The 27,125-nt window shown below is 40.4% G+C and overlaps 2 protein-coding genes across 16 annotated transcripts in view; one reads left to right on the top strand and one right to left on the bottom strand.

Annotated features, from left to right (window-relative positions):
* SEMA4D (semaphorin 4D) overlaps window positions 1-27,125 on the top strand; it is a 96,517-nt gene that overhangs the window by 67,638 nt on the left and 1,754 nt on the right. For 12 of the 14 annotated variants that reach the window (XM_084305286.1, XM_084305280.1, XM_084305290.1 and 9 more), the window contains 10 exons: window positions 246-339; window positions 1,269-1,382; window positions 2,698-2,849; window positions 4,738-4,913; window positions 5,021-5,177; window positions 5,935-6,157; window positions 6,604-6,719; window positions 10,889-11,061; window positions 11,286-11,329; window positions 12,422-14,831. In XM_084305286.1, the coding sequence (XP_084161412.1) occupies window positions 246-339; window positions 1,269-1,382; window positions 2,698-2,849; window positions 4,738-4,913; window positions 5,021-5,177; window positions 5,935-6,157; window positions 6,604-6,719; window positions 10,889-11,061; window positions 11,286-11,329; window positions 12,422-13,335 (2,163 nt within the window). In that variant the 3' untranslated portion in view covers window positions 13,336-14,831. Of the gene's footprint in view, window positions 1-245; window positions 340-1,268; window positions 1,383-2,697; window positions 2,850-4,737; window positions 4,914-5,020; window positions 5,178-5,934; window positions 6,158-6,603; window positions 6,720-10,888; window positions 11,062-11,285; window positions 11,330-12,421; window positions 14,832-15,216; window positions 15,424-26,222; window positions 26,433-27,125 lie in introns of those variants that run through there. The other 2 variants (XM_084305285.1, XM_084305284.1) reach the window with 2 other exon arrangements.
* SECISBP2 (SECIS binding protein 2) overlaps window positions 16,702-27,125 on the bottom strand; it is a 36,822-nt gene continuing 26,398 nt past the window's right edge. Inside the window, exon 18 of one of the 2 annotated variants that reach the window (XM_084305277.1) lies at window positions 16,702-16,942. In XM_084305277.1, the coding sequence (XP_084161403.1) occupies window positions 16,872-16,942 (71 nt within the window). In that variant the 3' untranslated portion in view covers window positions 16,702-16,871. Of the gene's footprint in view, window positions 16,943-25,551; window positions 25,966-27,125 lie in introns of those variants that run through there. The other variant, XM_084305278.1, reaches the window with a different exon arrangement.

Genomic DNA, 27,125 nt, shown 5'->3' with positions numbered 1-27,125 from the left:
GGATCACATTTCCTCTCTGTTAGACTTCATACATTTTTTCTGAAAACTCAAGTGCCTTCTATAATCTTAGAACCTTCTATAATCTTAGAACCTTCTATAATCTATAATATAAAACAGGCATTCCAGGCTGAAAGTTACAGGTTTAGTCTATTAATGTATATTTTTTGTTAACTTTGCATGATTTGGGTGGCTGAAAGAAAAAGTAAAAATGGTTGTTTTATGGTTTTCAACTTCATTTTTTGCAGAATTTGATTTCGTTTGAGCTCGGAGGTAAGAATGAGGATGGTAAAGGCAGGTGTCCATTTGATCCTGCTCAAAGTTACACATCTGTTATGGTTGGTAAGTTTCTTCTTTGCATACCTCATTATTATGTATAAATATTTGGTCTTCACTATCATTTTCCAGTTCAATATCGAAATGGTAGATCGGGGTCTGTATTTCTAAATCTTTACTGTGTAACTAGATAGACATAAAAATACTCATGTAGTCAACCTTAGTGTGTGTCTTAAAAGGAGAGCGCAGAACTTTGGCTTGTTTTGGAAGCAACTTTTAAAATACCAACTTTCAAAATACTAGCTTTAAGTGCTTCAGTCCAAGTAATCTAAACATATTTTGACTGTCTCTGTATTATAAATTACTGCAATTTCAGTAAATTTAACAAGTAGAACTTTTGTCTTTCTTGAAGACGTATCCATGAAACAGAACAGGGAAATGAGACGCTGGAGGGACGTAACCACATGGTTAGATGCCACTGAATCTTGACTTGGTAAAGCCAAAGTGGCTGTGTTGTGGTGTCGCAAGACCGTAGAAGAGAAACTTGTAATGACACAAAACAGGAAATGAAAAAATAAAGCTCTCGCTCACTATGTTGCTGCCTACGTTCTTAAGTTTAGTTTGAATATTGGCAGTGTGTAAAGAGGAAAAAAACCAATTAGTTCAAAACTTACGTGGCATTTCATATGTATCAAAACACAAGTTAACTTAAACTGCAGGTTTACATAGGAAGTGTTAAAGTACGGTGAAAACAGTGCTAACTTTTGCCAGTTGCTTGTGTTAGAGCAATAATAAACCAAGTGTAAAAGTGTTAGCTTTGAGAGTGGTCAGCAGAAATATAAACATCGAAGATATGTCTGGGGCAACTGAGAGGAAATCCTTGTTTATCGTTTCTTGTGGGAAGCTTAAGCTAACATAGTCTCTTGAAGTATTTATATACCTTTTTTGGTATCCAGTGTATAAGAAAGTTTACAATATTTGTTTTTGTGTTAAAGATGAGGAGCTTTATTCTGGGACTTCCTACAATTTCTTGGGAAGTGAACCTATTATTTCACGGAATTCTCATCAGAGTCCTCTGAGAACAGAATATGCGATACCTTGGCTTAATGGTAAGTGGGTGTGAGAACAGGCTAGATCAAATCATTCTTCCTTCTTCAAAGTCACAATTTCAGACAAAGAAATTTAAGTTTTCTTTCAGAGGTGAGGAACGATTGTCCGGTATCTGAAAGAGGATAGCTTAGGTAATACTGGCATACACTGAGGTATAAGTGTGTGCACCTGTGTGTGCCTTCAATATATTTATTTATTTATTAGAAATTTCAGAACATTTATCAATACTGGCAATGAAGACAGCTTAGAGACACAGACTTTAACTTATTGTTACAGGACACAGACTTTAACTCATTGTTAACTTACTGTTCATATCCACTTGTTCATCTTTGCTATGATACAGGATACCTGTGATATAGTATGAAGGAGAATGTTCTTTGTCTTTAACATGTTTTCAAATCAATAAGTCCGTGGTTCCCAATTATCTCAATTACTGAATTTCAAAACTTGCTGAGTTTTGGGAACTCTCAGAGGTTTGTGGCTTTCGGCCATAAGAAAACAAAATTATAAAATCGGCATATTCAAAAAAAAAAAAAAAAAAAAAGCACTATGCCCAAAAGGTGTAGGATATGGAATTTTGTAGCAAATTTTGTAGTTGTTATGTTTAGTATTTCAGCTAACAGCACAAATATTAAGCGTCTGGTATTCTGTGTATGTAGTTGAAAGACGGTTGTTTTTGCAAGGCAGATATGAATTAAATCTTGAGAAAATGTCTTCTGATTTCACATGTGGAAGCTGGATAACAGCAGTATGATTATGCGTATTTGAAAGTCAACAGAGTTTGGGAGTATGCTTAGTGGGTTTTTTTTGTTGTTGTTGATTTTCTGAGGCTGTTTGGCCTTCGTAAGGGTCCAACTAACTGCCAGGTTTGCAGGTGCTGATAGCTGGCCAACCTTGGCAAGTTATTGCACATTTTAGCTGATTTTCTCTTTAAATATATGAACCATAGAAACCATATCATTTCTCTCATGTTTGTGTTTCCCTTAAGGAGTACCTTGGCTTTTGTTCAGAGAGGCAGGCAAGGGAAGGCAGCTACTCAAGCCTGTCCGAAAACCATTCCTGAGTGTGGGTGAAAAACGTGAAGTAACAAGATACAAGACCTTAGAGATCTGTCGTATCTCTTAGTCTGTTGTATTTTCACATAGCTTTTTTTTTTCTCCAGCATTTCTATTTTTTATTTTTTTGAAGAAATGTCTGTCAGTTAATGAGCAGTTAAATACAGTGCGAGGCCTGGGAGGACTCCTAGAGCATCTTAGAGGGAATCAAGTTATAAGAGTTGTATGTAATATAAAATTCTTCTCTTTGTATCTTTAGAGCCCAATTTTGTTTTTGCTGATGTGGTAAGAGCAGATCAAAACAACACAGATGGAGAGGACGACAAGATATACTTCTTTTTCACCGAGGTGTCCGTGGAGTATGAGTTTGTTGGAAAACTGATGATTCCAAGAATAGCTAGAGTGTGCAAGGTGGGACAGTTCAATTTCCTTTCACTACTTCAAGTGGATTTTGCTTATTAATATAAAAAAAATACTTTATATTAAATATTGATATAAATATTAATACAAAATATTTATATTATATTATATGTATATCTATATCAATATAACATATTAATATGAAAATATTTATTAGAAATTAAATGGAAGTGGTTAAATCTCGTTGGTTCATCTCATTGAATCAGCAATTTTAATCAGTTTTTCAGAACTGAAAACGTCTAATTGTTGCTTTGGAAACAAATAGTTGATTTAACTTAATGGTGAAATTTCAGTACATCTGAGTGTTCTACCCACCTCTGGGAGCTAGGGGGAAGAACAAGACAGACAAAAGATGTCTATTCTTGTTGTGTGGTTTGCTTTGTTCTTGTTGAAGTTTGTTTTAAGTTTAAGTACAGTCCTCTGGGAAAAACTGACTTATTTGCTGAGCAGGTTATTGCTGAGGTTATTGCTGAGCAGCTAGGACATTTGAGAAGGATTGTAGTTCTTGACTAGTAGCTGCATACAAGCAAGACTATTCTACCGTAGATACAGCTAGTTGTAGCAGATGGGACTTCCACGAAGCTGGCAGAGCTGCCAGAACCTCAAACAAAACAGTCACCATCCATCCAATTCTGTCACACTTAGTATGTTTAAGCCTCAGTATTAGACTGAGTCAAGTATATAGTGTTGGTTAAAAATCTTGCTGATGGAAGACTTTTTTTTTTCCAGTAGAAAATGTTGATTTAACAAAAAAAAACTTTTCAATGGAATGTATCAATTTCCTCAGTATTTTTTTTCCAACAGGAAATTTATCTAGCCGTTTCATTTTGATGAGGTTGAAATGCTTTATTTTGACTTTACTGTTTTATATTTAAACATGGAAGTCAAAACATCAATAACAAGTTAGTGCCCTTGAGATTTCCTTTAAGCAAGCAGTTGGAGGCAGGTTTACATGGGAGTTATTATTGTGGCCCTCTGCCCACTGACAGCTTGTGAATGCTTTAGAACAGGAGTATCGTAGAATGAGAGCTTTATTGCTGCTGTTTGATAGGAATAGGAATCAATGCACATTGCAGATCTATAGGCATTTATACTTACATTTTACTTAAATATACCTAATTTTTGCAGATTTTCTTCAATTCTTTGCATAACAATACTGGATAATTAACAGAAAATATTAATAGTGTTCAAATACTTCTGCTTTTGTAAAGAAGTAACAGTTGCAGCTCAAGAACCAAATATTTTGAAACATTTTAGTCTAGTCAAATATATCTTTATTTCTTCAAGTCATGATACTGCATATCCTTATTAAAAATGGTAACTGCTCACAGGATTAGGCCATAGATGCATTTTTTTCTAATGGAATTATTAATATCAGGAAGTTAAATGCATATTGCAACATTACAACTTAAATCATTAATGCTTAGATGTCAGACAACAAATACAATGTTATTGATCTCTTTTAAAGGAAAGGATATGTATAATACCTGCACACTTATTTTAATTGTTCTAATGAACATGTGTGTTTTATGAAGGTATGTTGCTCATCTCTGTTCTTCAAATGCTGCTGAAATACAGTGTTTTAGAAGGCCCATGTCTCATCTTAGCCACAGGTGTTGACAGAAACCATTCAGTGTTATTTCTGTTGACTTAAATTAAAAAAACAACAACAACAACAAAAAAAACTGACTTCCTTACTTTTCTGTATATAAATATGTTAACAGTTATTGATGAAATCTTAGAAAAAATACAAGGGTTCAGTAGCATTTTAGATATAGTTTTTACATACTTGTAGCTAGTACAAAAACGATGCCTAATCTTCCTCACAAACACCTTTACACTTCCTTTTTTTTTCCTCTCTTCTTTTTAATGCCAAAAGAGAGACCAAGGAGGATTAAGGACTTTACAGAAGAAATGGACTTCCTTTCTCAAGGCCAGATTGATTTGTACCATCCCTGATAAGAATTTAATTTTCAATATTATCAATGATGTCTTTATTCTCAAATCCCCAACCTTGAAGGAACCAGTGATATATGGAGTTTTTACCCCACAACTGTAAGTGTGTTACCGTCTTTCCCTGGATGAATACTTTTGATTTTGACTGGTTACTAAAGCAAGTAATAATTACTCATGACTTTTTCTCTTTCTTCCCGTACTTGTAGGAATAATGTGGGGCTGTCAGCAGTGTGTGCATACAATATGTCTACTGTAGAAGAAGTCTTCTCAAAAGGAAAGTATATGCAGAGTGCTACAGTTGAACAGTCTCATACCAAGTGGGTACGGTACAATGGAGAAATTCCTAATCCTCGACCTGGTGCAGTAAGTTTCTGTATCTTGGATTTAATGACTAATGTTTTTTAATGTGCAAGAGTAAAGAAACAAAACAAACAAAAAAAAACTACTAAAGCATAGTATTAGATTGCCCTGATATGGATGTTTCCTGTCGTAAAGATTTTGTAGAAAAAAAGGCTTCATGTGATTTATTCCAAATGTTGTTTCTGGGGATCAAAGTGTTTTTTTTTTTTTTATTTATAGTTGAGTTAATTGCTGTTTTCATATTTTCATTATTTTGTTACTCATTTTCTAGTGGTGAAATAGATATTAGTATACATTAGGGAGCATCAAAGACTTTTTAGTTCAGGTGAAGAGAAGTATAAATCAATTGTCTTTCTAGGTTCAACAGGTTTATCAAATACAGTAAGTTGCTTTACAAACTAAAATGCTAGTAGTGCTGGGTCTCTTCCATGCTTTCCTGATTTTCTCATGCTTCCTGCAGTTGTCCTGTTGCTACTCATAGATAAGAGGACAGTTAGAGGTAGTTAAGAAGCATGGGAATCCAGAAAGAATGTTTTCCAAAAATATATTTTGGGTCTAAACAAAAACACATCATGAAGCATTTGCTCAGAGATCAGCATATTGCGGAAGCCAAGGTGCTGCAGAACCTGAGTAGCTTCTGTGGTAGAATGAATATAATGTAAAGGTGCCCTTACTGGCCAAAATAATGTGCAGAAGAAAATACATGTGCCTGCTGTTATGATATAATTTGGTGTCTCTCTTTTTTAATTTTAAATACTAGTGCATAAACAATGAAGCCAGAGCATCGAACTACATGAGTTCTCTGAATTTACCAGACAAAACACTGCAGTTTGTTAAAGATCATCCTCTAATGGATGATTCTGTGACTCCAATGGGAGACAGACCCCGACTAGTAAAACGAGATGTGAAGTACACCCAGATTGTAGTGGACAGAGTCAGAGCACTCAATGGTACCATATATGATGTTATGTTCATCAGTACAGGTGAGTTCTGCAAAACACTCTTTTTAATGATGGTTCTCTAGGCTGAGATATGCTCTAACAAACTCAAAAGATTTCCATGTTTACAGTGCTTTTACATCAGGTGGTATTTTCACTAAAAAGTGGGGAGCCACTGCGAGTTAGTGGAGAACCTTGCATGCTTTGAAGAGCAATTGCAGGAGAAGAACTGCCAAAGTGCAATGAGTGCAACAAAAACCATGCATGAGATAATCCCTAAGAGGTCATTCTGTGCCCCCAGAATGTTTTTTCTTGCTCAGAACTCCTTATGGAGTTCTCATTATGGAGAATGGTTGCCTTTGGCACAGAAAGGTGTGAAGTCTTCAGCTGCACTGCAAGCAGATAATTGATACAAATTATAGTAAGTGTGCAGTTCTCCATGTCTTCCTGTTTTAAGAATCTTACTTAAATACACTGCTCTCTTGTTTCAGATCAAGGAGCCCTGCACAAAGCTATCAGCTATGAAAACGGAATGCATATTATCGAAGAAACACAGCTTTTCCCAAACTTTGAGCCAGTCCAAACACTCTTGCTTTCATCCAAAAAAGTAGGTGCTACAAGCATCACAGCATTCATCATTTTTTTTTTCCTCTTCCACAAAACTTACTAAGTAACCTTGTAACTTGTAACCTTGTCCTGATGAAAGACCATGACTATGCAAACCGCTGAAGGCTGCACCTGTAATCTCTGCAGCGGTATCAATCTATTTATTACCCAGTACATTCCATTGCACTGGATAGGTAGCATGCTTCTGAAAGTGTGCAGATTTGGGGAAGGTGTGTGTGTGGTGGTGGTGGCGGTGATGAGAGAAGGGCACAGGTGTGCCAGTCTTCAGTCTGATTGCTCGTACAGGAGCTGAAAACTGTAAGCTGTTTATTAAAGGGACCAGTTTTTAGGTTAGAAGTAATGTAAAAATCCTGACCCCTTCTGGCCAGTAGAAATCCATGAGGAAAAATCCTCAGAGAAGTAATAGAAGAGCTGTGGTATATTTTTCCTGAGGAAGTAAGCCTAACAGAAGAGCAGTCTTATCTAGCAGAGAGACTCAAATTTTGTATTTAATTGATTTCTGCTGTCCCAAACTTTGCAGGCTGGTTCTGTGTGGTAGATTTATTGTGAGAGTAGGCACTTCGGTGCTGCATTCCAGTACTGCACTGCTGGTGAGGTCCTGCCCGCCAGACAAGGGAGGGCTTCAGCTGCAGCTGGAAGACACAAGCTTTGCTGCAGGCTCCAAACCCAGTGGTCGTTCATCATTATTAAACAATTCCTGGGTTTAATCCCAGAATGATTTTTCAACAATGGGAGGATAATCACATTGTGTGTCTTGTACACTAGCCCTTCTGGTCCTAGTTACTCAGACTTGCAGATCCATAAATGCCTACAAAAGTATTACCCCTAAACAGTGGCTTTTACCATCAGACCCTTCAACTGTTGAAATTTCTGGACTCCTTAAGGAAAGAATGGCTCTGTTTAAAAGTGTGTAGTAATCTTACTGATGTTTGGTAAGTACCCAGTAATCAATGAATTCTCAGATGTTAGGGATTTAGGAATAGTGCCAAGATATCTTAAGAGCAGCTTTTACTTTTGTGTCCTATTAAAACAAACAAACAACAACAACAAAAAAAACACACTGCCAACGTGATCTATTCTCTGGAAATGAACTGTATGCCAAAATCCTTCCAAGCTCATCTTGCATGCTTAATAGTCCTTTCATGCTTGTAACAGAAAAAAAGTGTTGAGAAGATAGAATATACTTTTGACAGACAGATCAAAGTCAATGTGATTAAAAACTTCCATGTTCATAGATTTCAGTAATATCTCTGTTTTTGTATTTGTATATATGATGCATCATACGGGCCAGATCACAGAACCACAGCATGGCTGAGGTCAGAAGGGACCTCTGGAGGTCATCTGGTCCAACTCCCCAGCTCAGCCAGGGCCACCTACAGCAGGCTGGCCCAGACAATGTCCAGATGGCTTTTGAAAATGTCAGCTATAGGGTTGGAATTAAAAATGCACACTTACTGTACTTCTGATAGGACCACAAGCTAATATCCATTCTTGTAATTGTGGGTACGTTATGCAGTCATTCATGTACTGGCTTACTTGTGGTTCCTCCATTCCTGGGAAGTGGTAGTGAAGGGATAGGCATTGCAACCTGATGTAGAAATGGTGGCACTGAATTTACACATCCTGAACCCAGCTGCCAAGTTCTTAGTTACTCAAGAATATTCCTGAAAGAGAACCATGTAAACACAGCCTAGGGACTTCATAGGGAATGCACTGTCTTTTCACACCAAAAGTTCTCTCAAACTTAAGAATTAAAATAAAACACAGCTTCCTTCATGGTATTGTGGTGCAGAATCTCTTTATCTTCAGGAAGTAAAAACCTCCATGTGGCTGGAACAACTTCTGACACCAAAAGCTGAAGCAGTGCTGTCCAGCACACTCCCATGAAGGCAGCAGTCCTTGCCAGTGATGAATTAGAGTTTGGGCTTGGGTGGTGCTGGACTCATGGAAGTTGTGTAACTGTGGTACCAGCCAAGTAGGGGTTACTTCTGCTCCTTGTCCTGGAAGCGTGAGTTTTTGCCTCCTTGGACAGCCAGTAAGGAATTGCAGTTAGATACAACTGAAGTCCTTCATACAGCTGGTATTGTGATGTGTGGTAGCATCCTGTAGTAACTGATCATCCACACGCAGGCAAGAGTTGTTACCCATGATGGTGGGCTTCAGACCACCCTGGAATGGGAATCCTTTCTGAACACTGTACTGTAGTACTCTCCAGGCCCTTCTCTTACACCTTCACATTGCCTGGAGGGCTGCAGTCGGTCACAGGAGCCTATGGCAGGTCCTCGTAACTCCTGTTTGGCTGGAAGGTGTGTCTGGGTTTTACAAGGAGTCTGCGCAGTTCCCCACCTGTTTCCTGAACCCCCAGGCTGCCAAGGCACTGCAGCCCGTGCTCAGCGTTGCCCTGCTAGCTTGGATGTTGGCTACCAGAGCACGGGGGAGACAAACAGACTGCAGTGCAGCAGGGCGAGCTTTCTGTCTGGGTGTGAAGCTTTTCCTTGAAAGCCGTGTGTCTCCCAGTGCTGCAGACTTATTTCTGGGGACATTTGAGCACAGACTAACACTAACCTAAGTTAATTTTTAGGATGAAAGACTGCATTTGAATGTATGTCTTTGAAGTTTTGTTCTCTTTCAAGGTCTCTCTTCCAGCAGGGCCGGTATACTCTTTTTTTTCGTTTGTCCTGTTTTGTCTTTTGTCTTCTAGGATCAAGTTTTTCCTTGAAAGTCATCTGAACACTTCATATACTTCATATATATGAGGGACCTAAACTGATTTATGCTTGATCTTGTTGCCATCCTCTAGAGACTGCTGTTACACACACTGCATCATTCTTTAGTTTGTTCTTAAAACAGACTTTCTCATGCTCATTGCATTAAAGAGACTACCCTGTTCTGAGTCCTCATGAGAATACCTCTTCACATAATTTAGTGAGAAGGTGACAGTGAGCTCCCAAACCTCAGTTCAGCTCTAAGATGCCCCTGTTAGCTGTTTTTTTTTTTTTTGTTTTTGTTTTTTTTTCCCTCTTGAGGCTGTTCTTGATGTCAAGAACAAAAGCCTGTACCATGAATGTGAGGTTTATGAAGAGCCTTGATATACTCGGAGGCTTTTTTGGATACCTGCCTATGCAACCATGTTCATCCTGCCAGGGTCAAGCAGTCTCACTGCAGACACAACCCTTGAGTGCATTTCTACGTACTGAAATCTGTGCAGCTGCAATACAGAAAAAAACACTTGATGCTTGGATCCGACTTCTTTGCCATGACAACAGCTATAGAGTGCCAATAAATTCACCCAGTATTCTACTCTGGATGGAGTAGATCCACTGCGTAGGTGGGTGTACTGTTTGGCTTTGTATATGCTGCCTCTCAAAAGCACTAGAGGGTAGGTCACTGATGTTTTGGGCTTCCAGGGCAGACGTCTGTCTTGCAGCTTTGCATAGCAGTGAGTAAATTCACAGTGTACCTTTAGCCATCGGTTTCCCTGAACTTTGAAACAGATGAGTGAAACGCAGTTGTCCATCTTTTACAACACGGGTGTTCGGGATGAGTGTGGTTATTTTCCTGGTGTGCTCAGGGTGAGGCTTGTTTGTGATCCCCAGCAACAGGAGGGCAAGCAGTCGTTTCCTTTATACCACCCTTTTGCTAGGTATTATGCCAACATTATTTCCTTTGAACTCTACTTGAGTAGCAAGTAGGCAGTTACAAGGTTCAGACGCAGGGCTGACAGTGATGGATCTGCAGAGATCTGGATGGTCCGCAGTAGGGCTGCTTTGGTTTAAAGAGAGCAGGAGTGGTCTGCGTATGTAGAAAATCTTCTTCCCTTTTGGGGCTTTTATGTGCCCTTTGCAGCTTTGTCATTAGCGTATGCTTGGCTTCCCTTTTATGAAGGTTTTCAGTGCATTCATATTTGCAGAAAAAATATTTAATAAAGCTACTGTTAGGCAGTAGTTTTCCTTTCCCATAAAGTGTATTGACTTCAGTTTTTTGTTCTTTTGTCTTGTTCCACTTCTGGTATCACTGAATATTGTAAAGCTGCTTTTACAGATACACAGCTGTATGCATGTACTTCTTTACTTTTAAACACTTTTCAGTTGCTTCATGAACTTGATTGTTGCAGTTTGAGAAAGTGATGGGCTGTGTGTCTGTTTTTAGGGCAGAAGATACCTCTATGCTGGTTCGAATTCCGGCGTGGTTCAGTCTCCTGTGGCATTTTGCGACAAGTACACCACTTGTGTTGACTGCGTTTTAGCAAGGGATCCTTACTGTGCCTGGAAACCCCTTGAAGCTTCCTGCGTTGATATTTTTAAAGAAAGTGAAATTGAAAGGTAATGGCAGCCTTTGATTACCGTACAGTTGCAGTCAGTATCATATCAGTCTTGCTCCTTACCAGTAATTTTTATCTGAATATTTTCAAATGTAGACTTTTTTTTTCTATCCATTAACTGCATCTGTCAAAAATACCTGCTCGTGCTAGAAGACAAATTTCATTTTACACGAAAAAATAAGGAAATAAGATTTGAAGTTGCAATATTTGTGCTATATTTTACAGGAATTGGATCCAGAACATAGGTGGAGATGCATCTTCTTGTTCTGGTGAGTTACAGTCTTTGAAGAGCTATTTCTTCACATGTCTAGGTGGAATAGTGAAACAGTAGTGTTTAGTTCAGCTTGTTTCCATGATTATTTGGACTTTTGGTTATATCTTAATAGGTATGCAATTCTGCATTTTAATGTTTGAGCATCTGTATGGCCTTTATGTTGTCTTAAAATGTCTGTATTTGTGTACACTTCAGTGTGCAGTGCACAAACCTCTGAAATGACCTCCACAGTGCCATGTGAATGAAAGCACTATTTCTCATAAGTATATCTAGTACAGAGGCCTCTGTCTATGTGATATAACAGCATTTGACATTCTGCTGTGAGCCTTGATAAGTGCTTGGTTATTGCTGCTGGATCAGATGAAATGATCCTGAAAAAAGCTAGTTTTATGATCAGGAGAGGGGGGCTCAGAACATCATGCAGAGCAACTGAAGTGCTCTCCAGTGTGCTTTACGGCAAGTAACTACAGATCCTTTTTTTATAGCATGTTGCTGACATCAGATCATGATCTTAAAGAGGACTAGTGTTACAGAAGATTTGTATTGCAGTAAACAGCACTTTGCTCTACTGTTTTCATTTCTAATCCAAGCATAGCGAGGACTGCTGTGAGAGTTTCGCTTGTTAGTTACATCACTGTGGGCATGAAATATAGGTGCTGATACTTTCAGAAGAGATTTGAGTACCAGCACTTTTGTCAGATTTCTTCTCAGATATTTTGTAGTTGCTGATCTACTTTAAAATGCACTAATTGCTTTTAAAGTGATACCAAGTTCAGCATTTTGTTTCAAATAATGACTCTTCTCAGAGGCACGCTCAGTTGTGGATCAGCAAGGTCTCACCCACTCCCTGGAAATGGAGGCTGTTTTGGAGCTTGGGGTGTCCAATCTCATAGTATTTTCTGATTTCCTGTACACAGCTGTAGTTGAGCGTTTCACTGAGACTCTTGCATGCTGTTGTCGTGGTCTTGTCAGATAATCTTAACACCGTAATCTTTCCATTACAACTAGCACGGTCTCATGAAACTGTACAGATTAGACCAAGCAGGAATCATTGCTGATACTTTGCACATTTATTTTGATGTTCCAGATAAAGTAAGAGAGAATTCCCTACAGCATACATTCAAGCATGGGAGCACAGCAGAGCTCAAGTGTTCTCAAAAGTCCAATCTGGCGCAGGTAGTTTGGAAGTTCAAAGATGATGTACTGAGAGTGGAGAGCCCCAAATACCGCCTGCTGGAAAAGGCACTGCTCATCTTCAATTTGTCGGAAGGAGACAGTGGTGTTTACCAGTGTTTGTCAGAAGAAAAAGTGAAGAATAAGAAATTCTCTCAAGTGTTGGCAAAGCATGTTTTGGAACTGAAAAAAGTCCAGCATACAACAGCGGGCCCGACGGTGGCAGCTGCACCCACAGAAGGTAATAGTGATGTGCCGAAAGTGTCAGCTGTATCAACCGAGGGCTCTACTGCTCAAACCTCAACCACTCAGATTGTACCAGTGACAACTTCAAGGATAACAAAACCCATTGGCCCTGTCCTAACAAGCGCGGCCTCCAACACAGAGCTCTTCAATTCAATCCCTGACGCAGTCCCAGAAAAGACAATGTTCCTGAAGTCCAACGATAACTTTCTGTTGATGTTCCTATTCCTCTTCTTTTTTATACTCTTCTTGTGCCTGCTCTCCTACAACTGTTACAAAGGGTATTTGCCAGGACAGTGCTTGAAGTTTCGCTCAGTCATGCTGCTGGGTAAGAAAAAAACAAAGTCAGATTTTTCTGATTGCGAACAAAGTGTGAAGGAAACCCTGGTGGAGCAAGGCAGCGTCAGCCACCAGAGCGGGGAGCAGCCAAAGCCGGCGCACGACACCGGCTACGAGACGGAGCCAGACTGCGGCAACGGCCAGCTCCAGCCCGGGGACGTGCTGGCACCCAGGGAGGCCAAGGACAAGCCTTTCGATGTGAAGTGTGAGCTCAAGTACGCTGACTCAGACGTGGAGGGAGACTGAAGGACGTGATCTTCGGTTTCAGTGGTGGAAATCAGCTGTGGTGCCACGGCGAGCTTTGAACACCGAGCGCGTGGTCGTGACCGCTGAGCCATCGTGGGCTTCTCGCGCTTCAGCTGCTCTGCAAGCCACTTTGCATTCAGATCTCACCAGATACAGAAGCGGTGTTCTTGTCTGCAGACCATAGCATCTTGTATTGTACTGTCATTTTTTTTTTTAAATGGCCAGTTTCAGATCCCCATTTGTTTATTCCTGGTTTTTCCACCCAACCCTGAGCACTTCACTCTGGTGAACAGTTGCCCACTCCTTTCTTGGCCCTTTTCTTTCATAGGATAAAAGTAACTAATTCAGTTGGCTTTAAAAAGTACTTCAGTCTGCACATCTTTTAGCTGCCATTAAAAAAAGTTCTAGTTTCATTTGAATTCCAAATTGGAAATTAAGTTTAGTTTATCAGATTGGTAAATTATAGACTTTTGTCCAGATTGGGACATTTTTTTTCTTTGCTTCTAGTGATTATTTTTAGTTTTATGTTTTGTGTTTTGGCACGCTAGGTCTCTTTAGTTTGTTAAAGTTAATTTTTTTAACTGCTCTTTAAATATCTTAGATTTTAAGAAACATGGGGATAATAGTTGGCTTGATTTGTGTAAGACTCTCAGGGATAATCTTGTTTAAAGGCTTTTTTCCTTGCTGCTTTTTAGAAATTTAGGTACAACGATATTGGTACAAAATGTGGACTGGAGTAAGAGGGGGAAGGAAGAAAATGATAGATTTAGGAATGCTTTTTTTCTTCTTTAAACAGCAAGCTGGACACATTTTCTTTTTCTATACAAAACTGGATTTCTTCATTTTCTTTTGTTTATTTTTTTTTTAATGAAACAATACAGGCAAGCAACTGTCAGTTAGCAGTGACACAGAGAGGTTTTTTGCACTGTGGAAGCGAAATGGGAATTGAGAAGAATTCCCGACAATAACTCAACTTGTGACTCGCTGGAATGGACTGTTAGGATACAGCCTGATGAGAAAACGTTGCCGATTTTTTTTTCTTCTTTTTCAGATTCAGATATAACTCAACCTCTTTTTTTTGTGACAAATCTTTGCAGCGTCACCCTTTCTGGATGACACCTACCAATCAATCTCCTATGCAACTGGAGACTGAAACTGGAGCTGCTCAAACAATCAGTCATTTGAACTGTCTGTGTGAATCATGCCTGCAAAAGTGAAAATGTGCATTTGTTCTAAGCGCAGTTCACAACAGCACTGTTTGTCTGTTAAAAGCATTTTGTGCGATACAGTTCTGAAGAGTTGTTCCTCTCACTGCGTATTTCTGTAAATATGACTAGAAGTAGAGTACGTTTTAACAGTAAATAGCAGTATGCCTGGGCTGCTTTTCTATGTTGAACATCCATGCAAAGTTAATTTAGACCATCTTAGTGTAAACGGTTTATATTTTATAAGATTCAGTTCGGTTTTATTTTTCTATTTTAATTATGTACATATAACAGAATAAATATTAAAATAAATTGTATTACTCCTTGACTTTTATGAAGGTTGACATAACGACGCTCCTTTCCGTACTGCAAGTACTCATGTTCCTTGTGGTTGCCTTTAAGGGGGGAAAAAAATGAAAACTTTTGTCAAGAGCTGGGAGAAGACTCTCAGCTTCGGTTAAATGGGTTATTGCCCTGTGGGGGATTGGAAGGATGGGAAAAGACGTGGGTGAAGGAGGAAAGCATTCTTTCCTAGTGCCCTAGGGACACTTCCATTTATTACCCTTCTAAAATTCATTTGTCTTCTTGCATTATTTCTTCAATGTGTGATGTATTTCTTGCAACTTTTTTCCTTAGTACCCTCTTTTTTTCTTTTCTGTCCTCTTCTGTCGCACAGCCTCATCTCCTATACCTTTCCCTCCTACTGGTACCTCCTTTTTGTCCTGTGTGGGAAGTGATTCACCTCCTTCACCCACCAGTACCCAGCCTGATGTCTGGTCTAGCACAGACCCTGTAAAGGTCATGTTGTTGCCACCTTTCCTAAGTGACCAGGCACAGCATGTTAGTGTCGGGGGACACTTTCACCTCTTCTGCCAAGCCACAGGTAAGTTGGAGGACCCCTGTGTCAACTAGTATTTTCTGCACTAAAGGTTTAGATGTGTGACCATGCAATGTACATGCTCTTCTTTTTGACTTCTTTTTTAAGAAAAAAAAAAGAAAAAGGACTATTCCAGGATGTCTTGTGAACATGCTTTTTACCAAGAGTCAGGCACTGCAAATGGCATTATGTAAAATACAGGCTCTGATTTAGTGGCCTACTTCAGTTTGTTAATAGTCGATTGACTTCAGTAGGCTCATTTGCATGCTGAAGGAGCCTGCTGAATCATGATTGCGTATGGATGTTTAAGGTAAATATTTTCACTGTGAGGATGTACGCAATTAAAAAAACAAGCAAACAAACTTCTGTCAAATTTGAATTTTGCATATTGCTTTAGACCTGGTCAGGTATTCTTTTTCATTCTTACTTATTTCACACGGTAGAGTACTTTTGGTAATGATAATTTCCATTTTATGGGGAACGTACTGTCTGATGTTACAGGAGAAAGTCAAAGCTATTTTTGTTCCTGTAGAAATTCAACATTTGTCTTTCAGCTTTTGTCTGGACCGTAGTTGCCTGTTTAAGTGGAGTTTAATGAATTTAATACCTAGACAGGTCTTAAAATGTAACTTCATTCGTTAAAAGAAAAAAGAAATAGATTAATTTAAAAGCATTGTTTCATACTGGGCTATCTGTGATTGTTCAAATGTTACATGGAATCAGATCACAATGCATCAATCTTCATTAAAGCAGGTCTTACCAAAGACACGATTTGTTTTTTCAAGGCCAGAAAGAGCAACAGTGGGGTCAGGGCTTTTAGCAATAATGCTCAAGAAGCCTTTTATTGTTCACCAAGGGGGAAAAAAAAAAAAAAAAGAAAGAAAGAAAGAAAGAAAGAAAGAAAAGGAGTAATAGCATGAATAGCGCAAAGGATTTAAGCGGTTTGATAATGGTACTACAGATCTGGAGTTTATTTTAAAATTGCTTTAACATATGTGTTTTAGCATGGTATTCATGGCCGGCTTTCTTAAGTGTGTCAGTAATGGCCCTGGTAGTGAGCTTGAGAAGGAAGAAGCAGTGTCTTAAAGGCAGCCTGTGGAGCTCGCTGCCCGAGGGAGCAGGGGCAGGCGGGGGCAGGAGCTGTGACCAGAAGCTGTCCCCTGAGAGCCGCAGTGGTGGCACGGGGGCAGCCAGCCAGCTGCAGTCCCCTCCGCTCAGAAGGCAAGGGGTGGCTCTGTCGTATGGACGGGGCTTCCCTTCTCCTTGGCAAACAAGATGCCTGGCTGGTACCTTGTGTCCTTCCTGTGCCCAGAATTACAGCTTTATTCATTTGTTTTAAAAAACAACAAGCACAAGCCAGCATGTTGACCTGATGCTGGCCTGCTGCTTCCTTCTGTGGCCGGCATGTCAGGGTGTACAAATCTGTCTGGAGCTGGGGGCTGGCAAATGCTTCTTCAAGGAGATCTCTGCTTGGGTTTATTCACATTCCTCCACTGGTTGTTGATACTTCTTCCCATAAACATAGCTGTAATGGAATTTTTTATTTTTATTTTTTTTCCCTCAGCAGGATAAAAAAAAAAACACATAAGGTAAAATGTGTTTGCAAAGAACAGAGTGGCAAAATGGGACTGGCAGAGTTAAGTGTTGTGCTTGGCCTTCTGAACAAAGGGTGCGGGATAGGCAAGTTCCCTCCCTGTGATGGATTATTGGCACAGACTGCCACATCGCACAGTCAGACTGAAGCTTATTTAAGATTTTAACGTTATTTTCATGAGAATTACTCATTTATTTATTTTTTAATTGTAAGCATCTGCTTCAAGCTGTCTGGGAACTCTGCAGGAGCTGGTGAGTTCTCTTACCCATCCCACATGTTTTAACCTGAAAACTTTCCGAAGGACAACACGTGGCTGCCTTGTAAGCGGGCCATTTCAACAACATGCTAGGTTTACTGTGTGCTTTCTTCAGTACAGCTTAAGAGCATTTCAGGCTGCCTTCAAGCACACTGAATGAAATACTGCGCTGTCTGGTGCCGGGGAGAGGCAGTGAGCTGACGCTGTACACACCTGTGTGCGTTTGTCTGGTGCGCTCTGCTGAGTGCAGATAGAGGAGGGACCGGGCGGTGTCTCGGTGGTTGTGGTGGCACTGACATCACCCCCGCTCCCAGCTGCAGGGCAGTGTATCCTTCACCTTGTCATGGCAGATGCATGGCATCCGAGAATATCCTGAGTGTGCTCAGCAACGCTTTAAATACATTTGCAGATGGAGTCTAGAAGGAGTGCAAAACATTATGCTTCACTCTTGTATTTCTGGCCTGCGGATGCACTCCGTCAGTTTCCGTGCTGTCAAGAAGTCTAACCACTTCCCTTAGTTTGTCTGGAGCTAGAGGTTTCCCATAAATGCTGCTTAACTTTTTGGTCTAATTTCAATAACCCTGTGAGACAAAAGCTCTGCAAAATCAGGAACATAGTTTACAGGAGTTATTTCGCAGACATACTGAGATGGACACATAATAAAATCCCATGTACTGCAGTGGCTGCTCCCTGTGGTTACGTTATTTTAAAGGCAGTGCAAGACAGCTTTCCACATCAGTCCAGGAGAAGATCCGTAACTCGCTGTAATCAGAATCACGAGCGACTCACTGACGCTATGCTGGCAGGGAACTGCTAAGTTACACCGAAAGGCATGCAGGAGAGTGGGGAAAACGGGCTGTGAGGGCGCTGCTGCAGATGGCTCGACTCCAGAGAGCATCTGCAGCCTGAGCCAGACCCGACCGTGCCCAAGGCTGTGTCCAGGTGCCTGAGGTCTGGCTTTTCTGAGGCCAATGCACTTAGAACTGAGAGACAGGGGAGAGGAGGGGGAAAAAGCTCTGCATCTCACAGGGAAATCCACTACATAAATACTTCAGAACTGCCTGAAACATTTTGTTGATTTGTGTGTAGTATATTTTGAATTTTATCTGAATCATGGAATCATAGAGTTTTATGTGGTGATGCTTTGAAGCAATGCCCTTGACTTTAATCTGCATGGTTACTCGTTAACCTGTGTTTGGTTTACCTTTATCCCTGTCCTTGTTTGGGAATGCTAGAATATTACCTGCTGGAGCAGTTCTGTAGCTCAGTGTATGAATTAGCTCCTTCGCAAACCTCTGGTGTTTTACTGCCTGCTGCCTGCCTACAATTCAGTTTCAACACCTGTGGCTACAGTTATCTGATAGCAAGTGTTAATTTGTCATTTTGTGGTTTTGTACAGTTTCTTTCAGTGATTTCTGCTCGGAGTGAACATTCATTACCTGAAGCGATCTTAGCATGATAAAACCATTCCTTCCTGCGGATCTGTGATGTGCCACATTTTTTATTATTTAAATTGCATCTAGAAGATAACTTCAAAACTTGAAATTGCTCCTATAATGTATTAACAAAAAAGGACTTGGAAGTCATTGCTTAAGGTTATAGAATCAATTACATACTGCAGACATATTCTGAATAAAAACCACAGACACTAGAAGAAGTATCCATGTTACTGTGTCTGAAAATCACAGAATCACAGACTCACAGAATGGTTTGAGTGGGAAGGGACCTTAAAGACCACCCAGTTCCAGCCTCCCACCAGACCAGGTTGCCCAAAGCCCCATCCAGCCTGGCCTTGAGCACCCCCAGAGATGAGGCATCCACAGCTTCTCTGGGCAGCCTGTGCCAGGGCCTCACCACCCTCTGAGTGAAGAATTTCTTCCTAATGTCTTATCTAAATCTCTCTTAGTTTAAAACCATCACTCCTCCTATTGCTACACTGTCTGATAAGAGTCCCTCTCCGGCTTTCTTGTAGCCCCCTCCAGGTACCATGAGGCTGCCACCATCTTGCCAGCACGTTGGCAGTGCTTGCTTCAGACATGAGGGTCTGCTGTGGCCCTCCTGCATCCACCTGCGTGCAGAAACTACAAACCTTGCTAAGTGTTGGTGCTGCCTTGGCTCTGGTGGTTCCTCCTTAGTGACACCTCCAAGCCAGCTGAAAATCAGTTTCTGTAGGGACTATGATGTGGGTGCAGCGTTCTTAAGTTCTGGCATCAACAGCAGGTTTGACTTTTATGTGCAAAGTCTATGGCCACACTAACAGATACATGCAGTTGTGTGCAAGAAAGCCATCTCCTTATTTTGTAACATTTTAAGACTAAGAGTCTAGTCAAGACTAAGATCAATGTATGCATACTTTAAGCTCAAGGCACCTAAAGATAAAGGAGGGGAGTGAGGGGAAGAAATAAAATCAAGAGTATATCATTAATTCCTCTTCAGAAGCTTTCCTTCCTTATTTTTCTTCTGAACTGAATGCTGTCCTGTACGATATACAGCTGACTGTATTTGCACAGGCTTTTCCTGTGCAATGAATAATCAGGTGCAGCTGGAGAACCTCCTCTTATATGACTTTTGATAATTTTGCAAATACTTAGAACATAAGAAACATTACAATCTTTTTCCCCATGAGGAAATGAGTCTGTTAGTACTAGTAATTGTAGCCTGCAAATAATTATTGCTGTTGTAATGTGCTTAAAGCTTAAAAAGTCTGAAACTGCCTTCGTGTTGTAGCCTATCCCATGTTACCAAAGAAAACCAGTGAAATCTGTAAGTGTTCTTGAGTATTCACTGCTGAATTTTATCAGCTGTATCATCTGTCAGCAGAGGACTTAGGCAAATTAAGTACATGGATGGTCTTCCAAGAGCTGGAATTGCACTGGTCTGGAAGTTTTAGGTTAATATCTGCACAGGTTGAACCAAGCCATTCTGGGCTTGTCAGAAGGTCTCTGGAGACAGGAAAACAGATGGTACCTTCTAGTCTGGGTAAAAACCTTGCCAAGGAGAACTTGTGGGAAGCAGCAGCGTTCACCTGCTGCATTTCATGCACACATGGCCACTGGGAAACCACAGCCACGTAAGAAAAAGATGTGCTCAGGAATCCGTGGCAGCTTTTACGGTACGACTAGCTGTAGGTAAAAGGCAAAGCTTGCTGCACATCCACCTGCCTCTCAGCACGTCTTCTGAAAACCTCAGGAGATTTCTCTTTGCTGTACATTTGCTCCGTTACACCATTTGCTTACGGGATTTTATTTGACCTCCTGGCCTTTATTTCGTAATTCAGAATAACCACGTGTGCTGTGTTCTCCTTGCCTAGCATGCAGCTCCGACTCAGCACTGAGCAGTAACCCCAAAACCCTTTCCTGGGCAGAGAAGCCGGGTTTCCCAGCCCTGCCTGGTGAGACCCAGGAGGTTTGGACCAGGGCTGGAGTGGCGTGCAGGCAGTGCTGCCTTCCACATGCTTTTCCTCAAGACTTCTCGTTACCCCCACTGGCCCTGTTTGCAAAGGGACTACCTCTTAACTTTTCTTCCTTGGAGAGCTACAACCTATAGGCTTTTAGTAATTAATCCCTCAATACAATGGCTGATTAGCTGGGTACTGATTTGGAGCATAGCTGTTGTTCTTTTTGTTGTTGTTGTTGTTGTTGGTTTTTTTTTTTTTTTTTGAGTCATTTTGCAGACATTACTTACCAGAGCTTCTTCAACATGCCGCATGCGCTGTGCCTGCGGTGGAGATTAATATCTCATTTTCTTCTCTTCCAGTCACTACATCTGTCCAGGAAACAGTGGAGCAAATTCAATATCTTGTACTCTCTGGAGAGAAGGAATGCTTTCTGGAGAGCATTTTGCTCCCTAAAATAGCTATGGTCTCTATTTTTTTTTTCACCGTATTTTACAACTTAACGCCATAGCTTTGTTAGTTGATGGGGGGACAGGGACAGGGCAGAGTGGAGGCAAAAATAGGCAAACTGGAACTGGAAACTCCACACTTCTTTTGCTCTAGCCCCTAGTTTGGACTTCATTTAATTATTCTTTGCAGGCAATTACCTGGGTTCCAATTGCAAACTCTTGCCTTGGAGCCACTCCTAGCAATAATAGCTAGCAAGTGCTTGTGGTGCTGGGAAGCACAGGCAGGTATGCTCTGCATTTTCATCTCAGACCAGCCAGACATTTTCCCAGTCTGCTTTTACGTTTCTTTGAGGAGGCAGATGCCGTGTCCTACATTCATCGATATGCATTGTGCATTGCCTCCTCTGGGGATGGCTACTTTGTCGTGCATTAATGAGGCTCGTGCTTCTCGCCCAGCCCTTCCTGCTCCTTATCTGTTCAGATAAGGCTGCACCAGCTTGAGATGTGCTGTCACACAAATGTACCAGTGAGGTAACAGAAGCACCAGAGTTTTGAAGGAGTATGCCGTGCTTCTTCAAACTGGTTTATTTGCTCTTGGAAATAATATTCTCTGTTGGCATCTTAGAGATCTGTTTTCTTTTTCTTTTTCTTTTTTTTTTTTTTTTTTTTTAAGCGCTGATAAACTGTTGTCACTTGTAGAATGATAATGGGTTGCACCTCATTTTTAAAAAATTAAACCCAGTTATCTGACATAAAAACTATAATAAAAGGACTTGCCTGATAAACCAGTTTCAGAAAATTGCAGAGATGCTTGTCTCAATTTAATGATTCCTTCTCCCCACTTCCAGTCTGCAGCCCTTCACTGCAAATGTTTGCTCCATTTGTTATTTTGCTAATTTGTCAGCAGCAGTGACTCAGACCCCTTCAGCTCCTGAAATGCTAGCCAGCCTCCTATATTAACTTCCATTCACTCGCTGGGAAGTGCTGGTGGTTGTTTTCCATATTAATGGCTAGGGGCTGTGTCACCTTTTCCTGTGCTTTGATCTCTGATTGAACATAATCTTTCTGCATCCAGATTATGGAGTCTTTTTAAAACATAATCCCTGCTTTGAATGAGCTGCTTGTATGATCTTGGCATTCTGAAGATCGGGGATGATTGGTTCAGTAGCACTCAGTACAAGCCAAAGCTGCAATGCAAGCTAGATAGCAAATGTTAACTCCAGATGCCAGGCTTTTTTTTTTTTTCTTTTCCCCTTAATCTGATACTTGTTGTGAACTTTGTAAAAGTTTTGGTGAGTATTGGGGAATAAAGGAGAGGTTGTTTTGTTGTTGTTGTTGTTGTTGTTGTTTTGTTTTGTTTTGTTTTGTTTTTTTCTCCCCAAACCTTAAAGCCTCATCACTGAGGATAGCCCCCTGTAGCAATGCTATATCCAGATTATGGACATTTATCAAAAACAACTTTTATTATGCTGCTAGAAATGTTTTGTGCGGATACCTCTGAGCAGCTATCCTCACTGGATTTCTATTTGCTGTCAGCCTTTTGAGAGGAGTTTAGCTGGGAGGCTTGGACTTTCTGGCTCTGTTTTGTTTTACCTCAATGTTGAAACGTTTCTCTGAGTCATTTTGGGGGAAGTTTAGTTTTCCTGTTACTCTTTTATCTCCAAGAACTGTATAAAAGTGAGGAAAAACAGTGCATTAAGCCAACAGCAAGGTGTAGCAGCACTTCCTGAGCGTTTCACCGCATAGCCTCCTCCCCAGGTAGCTCTGAAACATCTGCTCAGGTCTAGGCACACGTTCCTGCATCTGGCAAGGGGAACCAGAGGGGCTGCTATTCCCTCTTACCCCCCTGCTCCAGCCGTATGTCAGTGAGCTGTGCTTAATCCATAATCTCTTGCTCTTAAATTAGTATCTCCAAGCTATCTTGAAAGCCGTATGTCTCGTAGGATTTCATGCATATACAGCAAATGCTCGATTCGGTGCAGTTTCGTGGGGTCCACCAGCATGCTGTTCTGAATCTGTAGCTGTATTCTTCAGTTCTTTGTAGCTGGATTTACTGATTAACTGACTTTCAGCTAAAACGGAATTTAAACCAATGCTTTAATGAATAAATTTAAAGGGCAGGTAGAAACTTACTCTGCAAGCAGCTGAAATAGGTCAGGTTTTTAATGCTACCTACAGCTGCTGGAGTTATTCCTGCAGATCCTGAGACAAAATCATCCAGCTGCTAAATACATGGTTTGTGCAAACCTGCCTGACTCAAAGCAGGTTACGGGACCCATTTCACCTACCTGGGCAGTAACACTTCACACAAAATGCTGACAGCAGAGGAATAGAAAATGACATCTACATGAAAAAATAACAAATGCTTCTATGCACACTAGAAATTATTACGGACTTTTGCAAAGAAAGGGGATAGCTCAGAAAGTGCAACACGTTTGTTCTTATTTTTTTTTTTTAATAGTATTTTGTTGTATAAATGTTAACCTCCCTCCAGGTTATGTTAACCTCTAGACCAGGTAAGAGGGTGAATTAGGTTACAAATGCTGATTTTACTGAGATGAAACAATGCTTTCAGAATTAACTGTTTGGAATACCTTTCATTGTTAAATGTAGCTATTTACATGTCTAATCTGGCTTGCTGTTTAATTTTCTGCTTTATTATAATGTTTTAAAAAGATCATTTTCTTAAATCTTTCAAGCATTCTTAAAATGGATGGCCACGTAAGTAAATAAATGTTTTAGCCATTAATATTTTAAAGTTTGCACTGGATGTGTATTTCACTTGTATTATAGCAACAGTAGCAAATGTAGAATATAAACTTGGATTCATTTATTTTATCTTCGAAAGAAACCCTGACTAGTGCTTGAACCTAGATCTTGCTGTTGAGGAACTGCAGTGCTGGCTGCACAGAAAACAAAGGTAGGGTAAAATCGCCCAGTTGCAGCTTGCTCAGGGGCTGGCCAAAAGCAACGAGGCCCGAAAAACTTCTCATAGTAGGAAACCGTTGGATTTTACTGTTGGAGAAATGTGTCTACAGCGAGCTGTTGGCAGCATTTCCCAGACACCTGTGATGTTTAACACCGGAAAACAGAGTGAGTGGGTTCTTTGGTGTGAACAGTAACATGAAACGCTTTAAGTATGTTTAGAGAAGCGTCCTGTGCTCAACGTGCCACTTCCTTGCAGGGCCCTAAAACAGTGCTTTTCAAACCCGTGGTCTTAGGTAATAAATAGCTCTATTGTCACATCCTAGAGCTTGAATTACGGCTCATAAAACTTGTGAGCTTGTGGCTTTACTCAAGCACCTGGCTTTTGGCTTTACGATGCCAGAGTAATAACTCTTACACTCATCCTGAGGCTTGTGCCCCAGCACATTGATCTTTACAGTGGCCAAGTTAGTCTTCGCTCCTCCAAGTCATCTCCACTTCTTTTGACACTATTGCCTGATTTGTTTTCAGTGCTAACACAGTGGTTTTGAGTTTTTCAGCACTCATCTGCGGCATCCATTAGCACTTCTAATCCAGTGTTCAGTCTGCTCTTCAAAATGTGGATGCAAAGCCCAGTATCTCAAAGCCTTGCTTTCTGTTTCAAGACTTCTATTTCGGTCTGTTTGTATTTACTTACTTTTCTTTCCATTTGTCTAAATACCAGCTTCATTAGATTTCGTAAGTTGTCCGTGGTCATGGTCCCAATTTCCCATGTTTTTAGCTAGCTGTAACCTACCTTCTCTTAATCACAGAAGTCATGCAATCATCTATAAATGACTTTTTTTTTTTTTTTTTTAAGAATATTATTTGCTAGTTGTTTGCAGTTCCGCTTATGCTTGCCCTCCCCACTTTTGTCAGAGCTGTCATCAGTCCTTCTCAGGATTGTGCCACCTCCCTCTCCCCCACACCTCTTTCCCTCAGACATGAAATCTACCATGTCTTAATTAGATCACGTTCTCTGTACTTCAGCCTTGCACTCACTTCAGATTTATTTCTCTGTAGTTGCAGAGGATTATTAGTTCTGTTTCTGAAAGGTTAGGCTAAGGAAGCGCATAGATGTACAGGCTACGTACCTTTTTTTTTTTTTTTTGTCCACCTGCATAGCAATCCAAAATTTAACTATTTTTCAGGACACTGGCCAAGAATCAGGTATTTTATCTAGTGAAAATTCCATATCAATTTGCAATAAAAAGTTTGCATAGTAAAAGTTGACTTTTGTAGTAGGTTGCCTGTTCTCTCAACACTTACTTGCAAAAATCCTTTATTTTCCTTTTACTCCAAGTTTCTTTTTACATCTTGTCTTGCTAAGGCTAGTCTGGATCCTAAGCCCCAGGGAAGAAACAGGCACATTTTAGAAGTCAGAATTACTGTGATGTTCTTATTTTGGCCGAGATACCTTTCCTTTAAATGAAAAGGCTCTGATGGTGCCAAGTACACTTCATCCAACCTTGCTCATTTTCTGGGAACAGCTGTTCTGTCCTCTGGGCTACTGTCAATCTCTGATTTATTCAGATTCTGTCCTCGCAGGTTAAGACGAATAATAGCAACAAGGGTAAAAGATTAGATTGCTCTTTGTTCTTGATCCAAACCGATCCCAAGTTCTGTCTTGTCTAATTGCCTGCTGTGACTAATGGTTCTTCACTTCTTCAAGTTCTGTTTCTTTCATTAGTTCCAGCATCTCTGACACCCTGAGTTCTTGAACTTTTTCCCCTCCTGGCCTCTGCTTCAGATTTTAGAAGGCACGTCTGATGGTTTCAGCTTTGTACCAGACACTAGCTGTAGGGTGGCCCAGTTCTTCAGGTACTTCAGGTACAGGCCGATGGTGCTGATCTTCATTATCTGGTCTACCCTGTTTGTGGGTCAGGTCCCCCTTGTGAGAACACATACACAAAATTCCTTAGTACATATGAACTTAGTTACAACTTTGGCTTGAACCTAAGCTCTCAATACTAGTTCTCTATCCCATCCTTTTGGTGCCCAGAATTGCAGCTAACTGGACCTAAGAAACATTGCAATAAAACATTTTACGCCTTTGAATGTAATCTTAAGGTCCTAGGCTTTTCTCTTTTCAAAGACACAAGTTGTATCATTTTTTTCCCCAAAGTAAGCTGACTGACACTTTTATAGGTCCGAGTGATTCACACTTTGTCTGGAAGAAGAATGGGCAGAGGATGAAGGCATGCATCACTGAGCAATCTCATATGCTGTTTGATGGCAGACTGCATGTTCTAAGTTGGGTGAACGATGCAGTGTCAGAAAATACAAAATATGAATGTTCATTCATCTCAAAAGTTGGGAACACAGCATCGGAAGTACTCATCACAGCAGAAGATAAAGGTAGGCTGGTTCTGAATGTATGCTGTGTGTGTCCTGATCCTGATTTATAATCACTGCACACAAGTTTATGTGGAGATACTAACTCTCATTTACTGTATTAGTGTCCACTTCAGTTATGTACGAAAAGGTTTTACAACCATAGAAGGTGTTTCTTCCACACTCTCCTACAGGACTAACCTGCAAATCAGCAGTTATGATCTAGAAATGAAACCAAAACTGCTAAACTAATGGACAGAGATTGGATGTAAGGTGAATATTAAACAAAAACACTCTGCAAGAACTGTATATGGTAATGAAGAAAAGATCTTTAATGCTAAGAACTAAAGTGATAAAAAGAAATGCCCACCATACAGTGCATTTCATTGTCAGGCGTTTCATGAATTGCCTCCAGTCAGGCAGGATCAGTTCCTACCTCTTTATTTTGATGCTCACTAGGCTCGAAGTCAGTCAGGTAAATCAAGCACCTGGGCAAGATCTTTACGCACCCTGAACTGACCAAGGCAACTTGAGCACTATTTGCAACTAGCTTTTGAGAACATACCCACACCTGCAGAAAGTCTGAACAGCCTTCAAAAAGGTACCAGGCACAATGACGGTGCTGTAGAATGGATTGTTTTGGTAGGAAGAAGGAGAAGAATAATTCATATTTAGCTGGTCAGTGTCAAATGTGAATTTGTCTCCAACAGCTCAACC

Source organism: Netta rufina, assembly GCF_964035555.1.
Source record: "Netta rufina genome assembly, chromosome: Z".
NCBI lineage: Eukaryota > Metazoa > Chordata > Aves > Anseriformes > Anatidae > Netta > Netta rufina.
Note: the sequence above shows the minus strand (reverse complement) of the source record. Positions and strands in the feature narration are given on the sequence as shown.